The sequence below is a fragment of the Rattus norvegicus genome, chromosome 17 (assembly GCF_021556685.1).
Source record: "Rattus norvegicus strain SHRSP/BbbUtx chromosome 17, alternate assembly SHRSP_T2T, whole genome shotgun sequence".
NCBI classification, from domain to species: domain Eukaryota; kingdom Metazoa; phylum Chordata; class Mammalia; order Rodentia; family Muridae; genus Rattus; species Rattus norvegicus.
Window position 1 is genome coordinate 53,586,423 of NC_141550.1, and position 12,852 is coordinate 53,599,274.

General features: G+C 42.9%; 1 protein-coding gene across 10 annotated transcripts in view; it reads left to right on the forward strand.

Annotated features, from left to right (window-relative positions):
* Window positions 1–4,592: 4,592 nt before the first annotated feature.
* Window positions 4,593–12,852, forward strand: part of Cdk13 (cyclin-dependent kinase 13) — a 90,818-nt gene continuing 82,558 nt past the window's right edge. For 4 of the 10 annotated variants that reach the window (XR_015640816.1, XM_087590678.1, XM_087590679.1 and 1 more), the window contains exon 1: window positions 4,593–6,282. Coding sequence is in view for 5 of the 10 variants with exons in the window: in XM_087590678.1 (XP_087446804.1) it covers window positions 5,069–6,282 (1,214 nt within the window). In the remaining 5 variants the exon portion in view is untranslated. 10 annotated transcript variants of the gene reach the window in all.

Consider the following 12,852-nt stretch of genomic DNA (forward strand, 5'->3'; position numbering starts at 1 on the left):
GTCAGGTGGTCTATAGAAATGTTTTAAAAGAACAGTTGATGCTGCCCCTTTGTAATTAATTATTGCGATATTAGAGGTGTCATGTCCACCTTATTAAAGGTGCATCTCGTGTGTGAGTTCATGAAATTCTTGAAACTATTGTTACAGGAACATTTTAAGGAAATTCTCAGGCATGTTGGTAAACATACCACATATATGTTAGTAGATTTTACTTTTCTTTTAAAAGTATGCATAAGGAGATATTCCACTAGTGCATAATGCTCAGCTTTTCAAAAGTAGTTCCTGTGTTTTCTGTTTTTATAAGCCCCTTCTAGCGCAGGTTGCTTTTGCTAGTGCTTGCTTCCTTTTCCTCTTTCTTTTGAGACAGGGTCTACCTATGTAGACTTAGCTGTGCACACACACAAACCAGAATGCAATGAAAAAATTTAAAAACTAAAGTTAAATAAAGCTACCAGTTTTATCATGGGAGTCAGCTCTCGTGACCTTGTTTAATTCTAATTACTTTCCAAAGTCCCTGCCTTCAGTTACCATTAACATAGGATTTGGGAATGAGTTTCTAGTACACAGAGTTTTGGAGGAAGCATTCAAGCTTTAGAAGCATTATACTTTTTTATTTTAATTCTGGAATATATTACTACCATTGGGCTCAATATAAACTTCAGAGGCAGTAATGTATAAAACAGCTTGCATTCTTTTAAGCATGGTCTTCAAACAACCATGTTGACAGAACAACAGATCATACTTGCTAGAAGTATACTTTGGGTCAGTTTCTGTATGTCTCACTCTTACTTGTAAACCATTGGTAATTTTTTACATGAAGAGTGACATGATAATTTATATTCAGGAATGAAAACTCATGACTAAAAGTGTGTTCTATTAACTTGAACAAACACTGTAAACCAGGACTACCCCTGGCGGTGCTGCTGTATTGAGCAAGACCATACTTAGCATAGAATGTGGTGTGTGGCAAACGTTCAGTAAATACCAGTTGGTCTTTGTTTATTCAAAAGTTCACTGGGCTTAATTTAAATAGAAATTTGCTGATCTCTCTCTCTCTCTCTCTCTCTCTCTCTCTCTCTCTCTCTCTCTGTGTGTGTGTGTGTGTGTGTGTGTGTGTGTGTGTGTGTGTGTGTGATGGAGAAAAAGAAGGGATGAGAGTTTAAAGTTTTTGCAAGACTAAGAAAAGCTATAAATTAACCAGTCTCTTTAAAGGAGAATCAATATAAACACATAATTACATGAAAAGCACACTAACAGCAAACTGCAAAAAAAAATACAGTTCCAAGAGGCAATTTATAAATCTCTTTCTATGCAGGTAGCAGATATTCTCATAGAAACATCAAATTTAAAGATAATTTCCATTACTTTGGAGCTTGAATCCTATTATGAGCATTTCTAAGCAAGTGGGCAAGTGCCTTTGGAGAACTTAAAATACTGTAAAAATTCCTATTTACAGGATCATGGAGTGAGTATGTAGCCTACTTGTGCACTGTGCACCATTTACAAGCTTAAAGGCAATGATCAAATTTTTACGTCTGTGATTTCATATAGCATTTGACCCAAGGTTCTTTATACTTTTAAAATTGGTTAAAATTTCAAAGAACATTTTAAAAAATGTTACCTACTGGTATTTTTTTTTTGTTATATTAGGAACAAAATTTGAGAGAATTAAAAACAAAAAACAAAAACCCAATTGGTGTTTGCCTGTAAATTTACAAGGCAAAATCAGGAAGATTTTAAGTTTGAGGCCAGCTTGGATGTTAAGTAGATAACTAGATGATAAAAGAAAAAGAGGATAATGACTTATCTATTTAACTTTTTTGCTGGGCATATACCTTTTATCCTTGAACTTGAGAAGTAGAAGCAAGTAGATGTCTGTGAGGACAGCTTGGTCTACAAGGACAGTCAAAGCTACATAGACGCTGCCTCAAAAAAAAAAAAGTAACTCTTATAAAACATTTACAGATTTGTTTTATATTCTGCAACATCGTCTCTCCAGGCTCTCCCCAGCAGGACAAGGCCTCATGTGTCTTGGGCTGGCCTTTGATTTTCGAGGTAGCCAGGGCTGACCTTGAACTTCTGATCCTCCTGTCTTTATTTCCTAAGCACAGGGACTAGGCTTGCAAACCTCTTTACTGCCATTTTAATGTAATTGAAATTTGATGTTTAAAAGTATTTTTATCTTTTATGTGTGTGCCCTCAGGCCAGAAGAGAGCATTAGATTCCTTGTAACTATAAATGATTGTGAGCTAACATGTGGGTTCTTGGAGTCTGAACCCAGGTCTTCTGAAACAAAACTGCTCTAACTGCATAATTCTATCTCCAATGTCAAGCTGCCTTCTTATGCAATGTTTTAATATTTTGTTTGGATAAACTATGCAAATCAGATACCTTACTGGAAGGGGGTGACTATTTTAACAGCCTTTCTAGACTAACTGTGGATAATCTTCAACACTAAAGTTGTAGTTTCCTACCTATGTACCATGCAGGTGTCCATTACCATGTTGTATTTTATGTGGCCGGTGCTCAAATCTAGGGCTTTTGCATAGTAGGCAAGCTGTCTAACAATGGAGACCCCTCCCCCTCTCCTCCCAAACTATAAAGAACAGCTTATGTGGTGTGATAATGATCTGTCAGATAAGGAAAAAATATTTTTAAAACCACCAGGCAATAAAGACACACATAATTACATGGAAAGCACACTACCAGCAAACAGAAAAAAAAGTTCCAAGTGGCAATTTATAAATCTCTTTCTATGCAGGTAGCAGATATTCTTATAGAAACAGCAAATTTAAAGATAATTTCCATTACTTTGGAGATTGAATCCTATTACAAGCATTTCCAAACAAGTGGACAAGTGCCTTTGGAGAACTTAAAATACTCCATTTACCTATTTCAAAAAGACAGAATTATTGAGATGTGGGTGGCAAAATCTTAAAATATTTTCTGAAGCTATCTACTTGCAGCCTAGACCAGGTACCATACATTTACTATGAACCAAGTTTTCTTTGTAGGGGCAAGAAGAGATTACATTCTCGAGTGTAGTAGCTTGTGGTAGAGGAACTATTATACATACATCATCTTGCCTCTTCTGTTCTCTTCCAGGTTTATCTATCTTTTTTCTTGGTGAGGTGGGATGGGGGTGGAGGGTGTTACTATGTAGAGCTCAGATAGGCCAGAACTCACCGTCATCCTTGTCCTGTTTCAGCCTCCACTGTATTGGGAATAGACATATATCATTGCATCTGGCTTTAAAAAGCAGCATGATGGGGTGGGTTGATCTTATTTTTCTGAAAAGCCCCTCTCTAAGAAATCTTTAGTAAGCTACAGAAGTGCGAGTTAACAATAGTGTCAGGAAGAAATCTGCTTTAGGCAACATACTTCTGAAATTTAGTTTCCCAGTATCTTTCCTTTGGTGTGTGAAGAAGATCCCATTGGGTGATCCACTCAGGCCTGTCATTGTCAGAAGTAGCTATTCAAACATATTCCTTTATCTCCTAGCAACTATCTTTTGTAAACTTCGAAGTCTGAGCTTCCATTAGTTTGTGATACAATGATGCTTGAGGTCAACCTGATTACTAAGAACTACAAACCAGCTGATGACTTGAAATAATAAATTTGTTAAGGGGGTAATTACATGTACCCACTTTGTGCACTTTTAGCCTCTTTTCAGTATTAACGACCAATAAGCCATTTAGATTTTAATCTAATTACCCTGTTGCCTAGCCTCTAACTGAAGGGCAATCTTAAGGCAAGAGATGCAACGTTTAGGAATTATGTAGTTGACAGCTCATAGGTGTAGATATTATTATAGGTGAAAATATAGAGGGCAGCCTCCGTTACTACAAGATGTTTAAGGTTCCTGTGATTTTCAGTAGTCCTCCTTGATATTTGACCTATTCTCCAGATTGGCTTAAGGCTTTTTAAAAGGGAATTTCAGTGTTGCGGAAACTCGAAGCTATAAACACCAAGTATATTTTTAGGTTCCGATGGGTCCTTGAACTTGGGTGTTCGTGAGACCAGTCAGGCTAACATCAGCTTCGCCCTCTGCGGAGAGTCTCGTCTCCTCTCACAGATGTTCCAATCCCTTGGCTGGAGTAAGGGTAGTCGTTAAGATTCGTCCCGGTCCTGCCGTGACCTTTAACTGGAGGTAAGCAACAAGCGCCATAACTGGCGCCACAGGGAGTGCCTCCAGCAACAGCACAGCGCAGCCCACGCCTCCTCTCCTTTCTTTAACCCCGCTTCTGCGTCCCACCTCTGCCGGAAGTGGAATGACTTCTCTCCGTCACTTCCGGTGACAGCCAGGGTTCTGGCGGGAGCGAGCACGCAGCACCGCCCTCGACGGTGCCACCACTCTCCGTCTGCGTTCCCGAACGTGACGAGCGTGCGCGCCGCCGGCATAGCGTTTGGTTTAGGGGAAAGGCTTGAGGAACGCGGCGAGTGGGTGGTGCGCGGTGAGGGCTCCGCCAGCCAGTCGCGTCGCCCTCCCGCAGGGAGAACGCGGAGTGAAGGGAGGGGCGAGCGGCGCGCGCGGAGCCCGCGTGGAGGGGCGGAGGACAGCGAGCCGCGCCCCCGCTCCGGAAGCTGCGCGCAGTGCCCTCGGGGCGCAAGGCCCAGGCCTGTCCGAGTGCCGCGGGGTGTCGCCGCCGCCACAAGACGACGTGGACGCGCAGTGGCCGGCGACGGAGGCGTGCTGTGGTCGCGCCCACTGCCCTCCCGCGAGCTCGCCCCCGACGTCAGGACGATGGAGTGAAGCGCGGCCCGCGGTGGCACTTCCGCGTTGCGCCGCCGGAGCCCGAGGCCGCCGCCGCCGCCGCCGGGTGCGGCCGGCTTTCTGCCGAGGACAGGATCCTCCCGCACCAGGCCCTGAGGCCTCTGCGCACACACGGCGACTAGAAACGGGGACGCGCGTCCCGACCCGGATTATCGTGGCGCGACTCCCGGCCGGCCCTGCTGCTCGCTACCCCTCCGCCGCGGCTGCCGTCCCCCTTCCCGGCGGGGGACATGGCCAGGGTCTGACCCCGGAGGAGGCCGCACCCGCGCCGCACTCTGCGGCGGGCTCTAGGCGATGCCGAGCAGCTCGGACACGGCGCTGGGGGGAGGCGGGGGCCTGAGCTGGGCCGAGAAGAAGTTGGAGGAGCGCCGCAAGCGGAGGCGATTCCTGTCCCCTCAGCAGCCGCCGCTGCTGTTGCCGCTCCTGCAGCCGCAGCTCCTGCAACCGCCGCCGCCCCCGCCGCCTCTGCTCTTCCTGGCTGCCCCCGGCGCGGCCGCCGCCGCAGCCGCCGCCGCCGCGGCCTCCTCCTCCTGCTTCAGCCCGGGCCCTCCTTTGGAGGTCAAGCGGCTGGCGAGAGGCAAGAGGCGCCCCGGAGGGCGGCAGAAGCGGCGCCGCGGGCCCCGCGCCGGGCAGGAGGCGGAGAAGCGCCGGGTCTTCTCGCTGCCCCAGCCGCAGCAGGACGGCGGTGGCGGTGCCAGTAGCGGCGGGGGTGTGACCCCGCTGGTGGAGTATGAGGATGTAAGCTCCCAGTCCGAGCAGGGGCTGCTGCTGGGGGGCGCCAGCGCGGCAACGGCGGCGACGGCTGCCGGGGGAACGGGGGGCAACGGCGGGAGTCCGGCCTCCTCCTCCGGCACGCAGAGGCGCGCGGAGGGGTCGGAGCGCAGGCCGCGCCGGGACCGCCGCAGCAGCAGCGGTCGCAGTAAGGAGCGCCATCGCGAGCACCGGCGGCGGGACGGGACGCGCAGTGGCAGCGAGGCCTCAAAGGCCCGCAGCCGCCACGGACACAGCGGCGAGGAGCGGGCCGAGGCCGCCAAGAGCGGCAGTAGCAGCAGCAGCGGCGGCCGCCGCAAAAGTGCATCGGCTACGTCCAGCAGTAGTAGCAGCCGCAAGGATCGGGACCTCAAGGCCCATCGCAGCCGGACTAAGTCGTCCAAGGAGCCGCCCTCGGCCTACAAGGAGCCGCCCAAGGCCTACCGGGAGGACAAGAGCGAACCGAAGGCCTACAGGCGGCGGCAGCGGTCCCTGAGCCCGCTGGGAGGCCGGGACGAAAGCCCGGTGTCCCACAGGGCCTCGCAGAGCCTCCGGAGCCGCAAGTCCCCCAGCCCGGCGGGAGGTGGCAGCAGTCCCTATTCCCGGCGGTTGCCGCGCTCCCCGAGCCCCTACAGCCGGCGCCGCTCGCCCAGCTACAGCCGCCACAGCTCCTACGAGCGGGGCGGCGACGTATCCCCCAGCCCGTACAGCAGCAGCAGCTGGCGGCGCTCGCGCAGTCCCTACAGTCCAGTACTCAGGTGAGTCCAGCTCCCCTACCCATAGGAGGCAGGGAAAGTGGAGTGAGGCGCCTCTGGTCTGCTCGGTCCATTTCCCAGACCAGAGCTCAGGGCCAGAGGAAGGGTTTCTAGCGGGGAGGGGAGTGCTGTGCGCACCTGTGGGGGTGGGAGGGACCAAGCGACTAGCTGGAGCAGGAGGGTTTTTAACTTGTTGCTTTTAAATATTAGCAGGTTTGTGCAAAATACTCTGCTCTTCCAGCATTGCTAGTTTGGCTTAATTTGGCTTAGTACCTGTTTATGGAGAAAAGGTTCCTTTGTTGGTGCTTTATTAATGGACTGCAATACAGGGACTTAAATTTTAAAGAGCAATCCATCAGGTGATGTCAGAGTTAGATGAGGATTGCAGTTGTTTCATTAATACGGGGATAGGAAAATCAGCTTTTGTGAAGTTTATTTTAATATTGGAAATACATTTTAAGTAGTGTTGATAGAAATAGAGTTTGAAGAAAAGATATACAAGAGAGATTCTTGGGTAGGTTTTTTTTATCTGATCTTTCAAAATCATGGTTTTAAAAAGGAGGGGAAAAATGACAGTTACGTTCAGTACCCAGTTGCCAATATGTAAGTGGATATAATGGTGCAGTGTAATCAAGCGAATGTTTAGTGCATTCTCAGACCACTATAAATCTGAAAAATGCTCACTGTAAAGTTAGGTCTTTTAAGGAATAGTAATCCTAATGAACGTGTTCAGAAATTTTTGCAGGGATAATATAATTTGAAATTGGAGTAAGCCATTGTTATACAATAATAGTCTCAAAAAATGTGTATATTGATACATATCTATTATGTAGAGTGAATTAAAAGTGACTTTTGAGTACTTTATTGAGTACTTTTTTTCTAGGTCTTGTAGCTTCTTACATTACCTAACATAATTGGGCTTTCTAGACTTTATGGTTTAGGGTTTGGTAAACTAGCCCCCTAGGATTGACTAGATTGTTTCATAACTTTATATAGCCATTTAAGTGTGTGATTGCAATTTTAACGATGAGTGTTTTTAGATTTGGGAAGGTTTAGCAAAGTTTGTTTTTGTTTCAGGTTGGTGGTGTACTATATAGTGAGTTTGTGTGATTAGGACTGTGCATGCTTAAGCAAATATCTGAAAGCACATATTATATGTCAGTGATAGTTTAGGCAGGGCAAAGCAGCAGTGAAGAAAGACCAAGTTACAGTCCTCATAGAGCTAGCATATAGAAAGTTCACTCACTGGAGAGTTTTCCTGGTGTGTGTTTTGACCAGCTGGATTTCCAAAGGGTTCACTTTTGGAAGAAGCTTTTCAGTAATATTGGTCAACATTTCTGACAGCAGGCCATGTGGTCCACAGCTGACTACATCAGTAGGTGGGAACACATTGTTTGTGCAGTCTGTGTTGGACTTGAGTTCAGACAGTTTGCCCAGTTTTCTGTCTTGCGTGATTTGTTAGGCTTCTTAGCAAAACCATTGACGACTTAGTTTTCTAAACTGTAATATTTAATACTTGTCTTTATTATTTCAAGGGATAAATGAAAAATTTGCCTTTTATAAAGTATACATCCCTAAAGAAATCTAAAGTGGATTAATTGTGAGTAGTTTGAATTGTTAAAAGTCTTCATATGGAAATAATAATCTACATCTATGGGTGTTTGCTCCACATACAGTGCTTTGGAATGTACAGAACAAATATGCGTACTAGTTCTTTAAAACATGGAAGATAGCTGTCATGTTTCCAAAAGCTTGTTTTTGTTTTTGTTTTTGTTTTTAATTATAAGATACAGTCTTTGGGTTTTCATTTTGTTTTTGTTTAGTTTGTTTGATTGTATTGTGTTGCTTGTCAAATATCCTGCTTAAAATGTGAGGCCCAGGACTGAAGACTAAATAGTTATTTGGAAAACAAGATTTAGAAATGTAGCAAGTGTTCATACCTCCGAGGAGCATGAACTCACTTGTCCAGCTTACTGCAACAAGTTTTCTTTGTTTCTAGTTTTTGTAGTAGAGTCAGATGACTGGCGCTTTAATGAATAGATGAGATTGTAAGCGCCACAGTAGCATCTGGCCTGTCATGCCCATCATTGAATTCCTAGTGCTCAGTCCTGCACTTGGGTGCTTATACACTCTAATCATTGAATAGGTAAGTGAGGAGATGGTAAAGTTGACTGGACATAGAATCTGTCACTGTGAATCTGTATTACCTGCTTCATTTGAATAAATAATTCATATAAGAAACTTCAATATGACATTTTCCAAGCTTGCATACTGATGAATTGCCCATGTAGATTTTTTTTAAAGGAAGTGTACCCATACTTAAAGTAGTATTGAAATCACAGCCCAGGCATAACTAATTAAGTTCTCTGTTCTAGGGCCTACCTTAAAACCAACTAACTGTTCTTTGCCTACATTTGTGCCTCCATCAGTCTTCTTGGCTTAATGCTTCCTTATAAGCTGTTCCCTGTATTTTTCTCTTTGATGTTTTTCCTAGATAGGTTCTGTCCTGTGCTCTGTTGTGCAGGCTGGCCTCCAACTCAGATCATCTGCCTCTGCCCCTTGAGCTGCTGCACTGAAGGTGTCACAGCTGCTACTGTATTTTTCTTCACCATTTGATTGTTGAGATGTGTAAATTCTTATCTTCCTGATAAGCATATGTAAAAAAGGTGTGTTGATTCAAGGAAATAGAAGAGTGCTGAGTGTAGTATTCTGTGTGGCATTAATAAACATAACATATATTCCATGTAGCACCGCATATAGCATAGATAACAGAACATATATAACATATATACACCAGAAAATTTTTATGATAGTTCCCACTGATGGATTAGGAAATACCCCCAGAACTTGAGTGATTTGCTGATAGAATATGAAGCCACTGCTTCAAAGACTTAAGTGCTTTGCATCAAGGTCAGTTTGGATTCAAATGCTGAACTGACTTGAAGATCTTTAATATTGTGCTATATTCAACCACAGTTAATACTCATGGTAGCTCTTGTACTGACCTGTTTTGTGAAAACAAACAAACAAAGAAAGATCAAAGACAAACCAACCTTTTAAGGGTACTTAAGTGTCAGCTTGTTAAAAATTTATTTTATAAGTGTTTTGCTTCTGTACCACTTGCTGGCCACCTGCTGGAGTTAGAGGGTCAGAAGAAGGTATCAGATATTCTGCCCAGAGTTTCAAACAGTTGTGAGCTGCCTTATGGGTATTAGGAATTGAATACGGGTCCTTCCACAAAGAGCAAAAAGTGCCTTTTTTAAAGAATTTTTCTAAGCAGATTGGTTTGACCTCATTATAATCAATACTCAGGATTAGTTCTGGGTTAGCTTGGACCTCATGAAGACCATGTTTGAAAATATAATTGTTTCTAACAATGCATTCAGCTTGGATCATAATTTTTATTTGCTTACTTATTTATTTACTATTTTTTTTTGGTGGGGCTTGGACTGAATTCAGGTCCTCTGGCTTGTTAGATAAGCATGCCACTACTGGTTTCCTCCAGTCTCAATTTGTAGATTATTACTTACTGATGACTTATCTGCTGCAAGAGGTTTGACCTGAAGTTACTGAGTCAGATGAATTTCCATCAGTAGGATGAACTGTATATAGCTGGTTTTGTCTTTCATCTGTATAGGCTCTATTACATCAAGGTTCGGCAGAAGACTTCGCTATTGAGTAATACCAAGACACCGAGAATCCAATTATAGGACCTCAGATAGAGATAACCGAAGTCACTAGTGTTTACTAGCCTATTATGTGGTGTACCTGGTTATGATAATTTCATTCTCACAACTGCTGTTCAAAATAATGTGAAACTAGAATACTTGAGGTTTTTTTAAACTTGTTAGAAAAATGTGTCTGGTTTGATATGTTCTTCATAGAAAAAATATCACAAATTTAAGATACAGAATAAGTGTAGAAACAGAAGAGAATGAAACTTAGGGTGAACAGTTTAGTTTCCAAAAGTGATGGTCCTTTCTTTCAATCTAAGAAGATGGTCCTGTGTCTTGCTCTATTCTCAGGTCAGTTTTTACTGTACATTTTCGTGTGTTTTGTTCTCTTTAACTTTCTTTCCTCTTAACTCTAATATTTAGATCTGCCTTTCCATTATTTATTTTTTTATTTTTGTACTGTTTTGTTTTTCTAAGACAGGGTTTCTCTGTGCAACAATCCTAGCTTTCCTGGAACTCCATTTGTAGACCAGGCTGTCCTCCAACTCACTGAGATCTGCTACTGTCTTCTGATTGCCTGGACTAAGGGCATGTGCCATTAAGCTTAGCACTTTTCCAATTTTGTACTCTCATGTAGCCTGTCATTATTAATTGGTTGGACTTCCTATTAGTTCTCTCCTGCTACTCCTGTTCAGTTTCTTGAAATAGGGTCTCACTCAGTAGCCATGCCTGTCCTTGTACTCAGGGTAGTCCTCCCTCCCACCTCTGGAACACTAGCATTAAAGGAGTCAGCTACTGTAACTGTTTCCTCCTACCCATTCTGGTCCATGGTTTATTTGGGAAGTTTTCTTACTGCATAGTTAAATACTGTCTCTTTTGTAAGGTTGGGTATAAACATTGTGATACATTGTGCCTTAATGTCTTTAATGATCTAACCCCATTCCGTCATGACCCTTAATTTTTCAAACACTTTTAATTTTCTGTATTTCTCCAATAACTATTCTCTGAGCTTGAAATGGTAGAAGAGACACTGACAAACTTTTGTCCATATTTGCTGCTTTCCTTGCATTCACAAACTCTATATCAGATCTTAACATCTTGATTGTTAATTCATCTTGGATGTTCATTTTTCTCTGTGCTCCTTACAGCACTTTGGTTTTATTTTTGTTGTAGATTCTACCTTGGTTAATGGCAGACTAACTAGTTAGTCCTTATTAACAAAAGGTAAGCTAAAGGATGAATTTACAAAATGTATTTGCTAGTAGTGGTTTAACTCCTTAAGATCCCCTCCTCCCTTTGTCTTCCACAGAGTAAAGAAAACCAATTTGTACAGGTACCACCATGAAACTTGCTAGCCATTTTAATTTACATCTTTTCTAGGATTGTGGAAGTTATTGTGATTTATAGGGAGAGACTTTAGTGGGTAAAACTATGTTCTGTACATTCTCGAATTTAGTTTCAAAGAGAACTGATTCTGGAAAATTATCCTTTGATCTTCAGTCACATGCCCACACCCTGATTCTTCACATTTAAACACACAGACAGTACTGTTATTTAAGAATCTCTCAGCCAGGTATGGAGGCACATTCCTTTAATCCCAGCCATGTGTGGCAGAGGCAGGCATGTCTCTTCATTTGAGGCCAGCCAGGACGGAATAATGAGATCCCCACCTAAAAAAAAAAAAAAAAAAGAAAAAGAAAAAGGAAAGTCTTAATTTACTGGAAAATGAATAGAGTGCTCATTCACTCTAATATAAATAAAATAAATGCAGACCTATGAGATGCTTTTATTTGCTGTATCTTGTACTGACCAGGAAAAATAATTTGCTTTTCTTGGTGAATTAAGATCACTCATTATGGTAGGAAATTTCTGAGTAGACTTTTTTATTTTATTTGAAACCCTAAAATACAGTTATTCCTGAAAAAAAAATGAATTGAAAGTGAATGTTGTTTAATATTATATAAGGTAATCCCAACTTCTTCCCCTGGTTGGTATCCCCTCCCCCCATGTCACTTTCTTTTCCTTTTATTGATAGTGGTGGTTATTGTTATTTTTGTTTTGTGTTAGCTTTATCTTACGTATGGAAATTATTAATAAGCTTTGAAGTTGATGCTGGAAGCAAAAATACTAAGCTGGAATCAGAGATATTACTTCTTTAAGGCAATGGAATTAAAACCTTTCAATAATTCTCCTCTTCCTCTTCCTCTTCCTCTTCCCTCTTCGAGAACATGCTCTTTCTTTTTCCCTTCCCCAACCTTCCCCTTCTCCATGGTGACTTTCCTGGTTTTGGTCCTTGTGGCAGAGAGCAGCCTCCCAATAAACCCGCCATTAATATTAAAAAACAAACACACAAAATAAAACAGAAAAACCTTTAAATTGTGGGGAGACTCAATGCTGTGGATGTATATTAGAGAATAGCATGTTAGTAAAATAGGGAATTTACATGAAAAAGGTATTGAAAGGAACTGAAAAATTGCAGTAGACTTACCTTCCTCTGCAGTCTTCTGCTCTGTCTTCAGTTACACAGGGCTACTTTCACTGGGTTGCTTTGATACTTAACATAGTATCTAAGAGTAAATTCTTTTACCTCTTTGGGAATAAAATTTCTCCCCACCCCCCACACTGCTCTTTAGTTTTTATCTATTTATAAGACAATAGAAGCTTATAGTAGAATTTTTAAGTTAGTACAGAAAAGTGTATGAAATTGAAAGTGTTCTTTTAAGATTTATTTATTTTTATGTGTATGTATGACATGCCTGCATATATAGTATGTTCACCCATGAATGTGTATTACTCAAGGAACCGGAAAAGAGTATTGGAGTCCTCAGAATTGGAGTTATAGGTTGTTGTGAGCGATCATGTGGGTGCTAAGAATCAAACCAAGGCTTGCTGCAAAAGC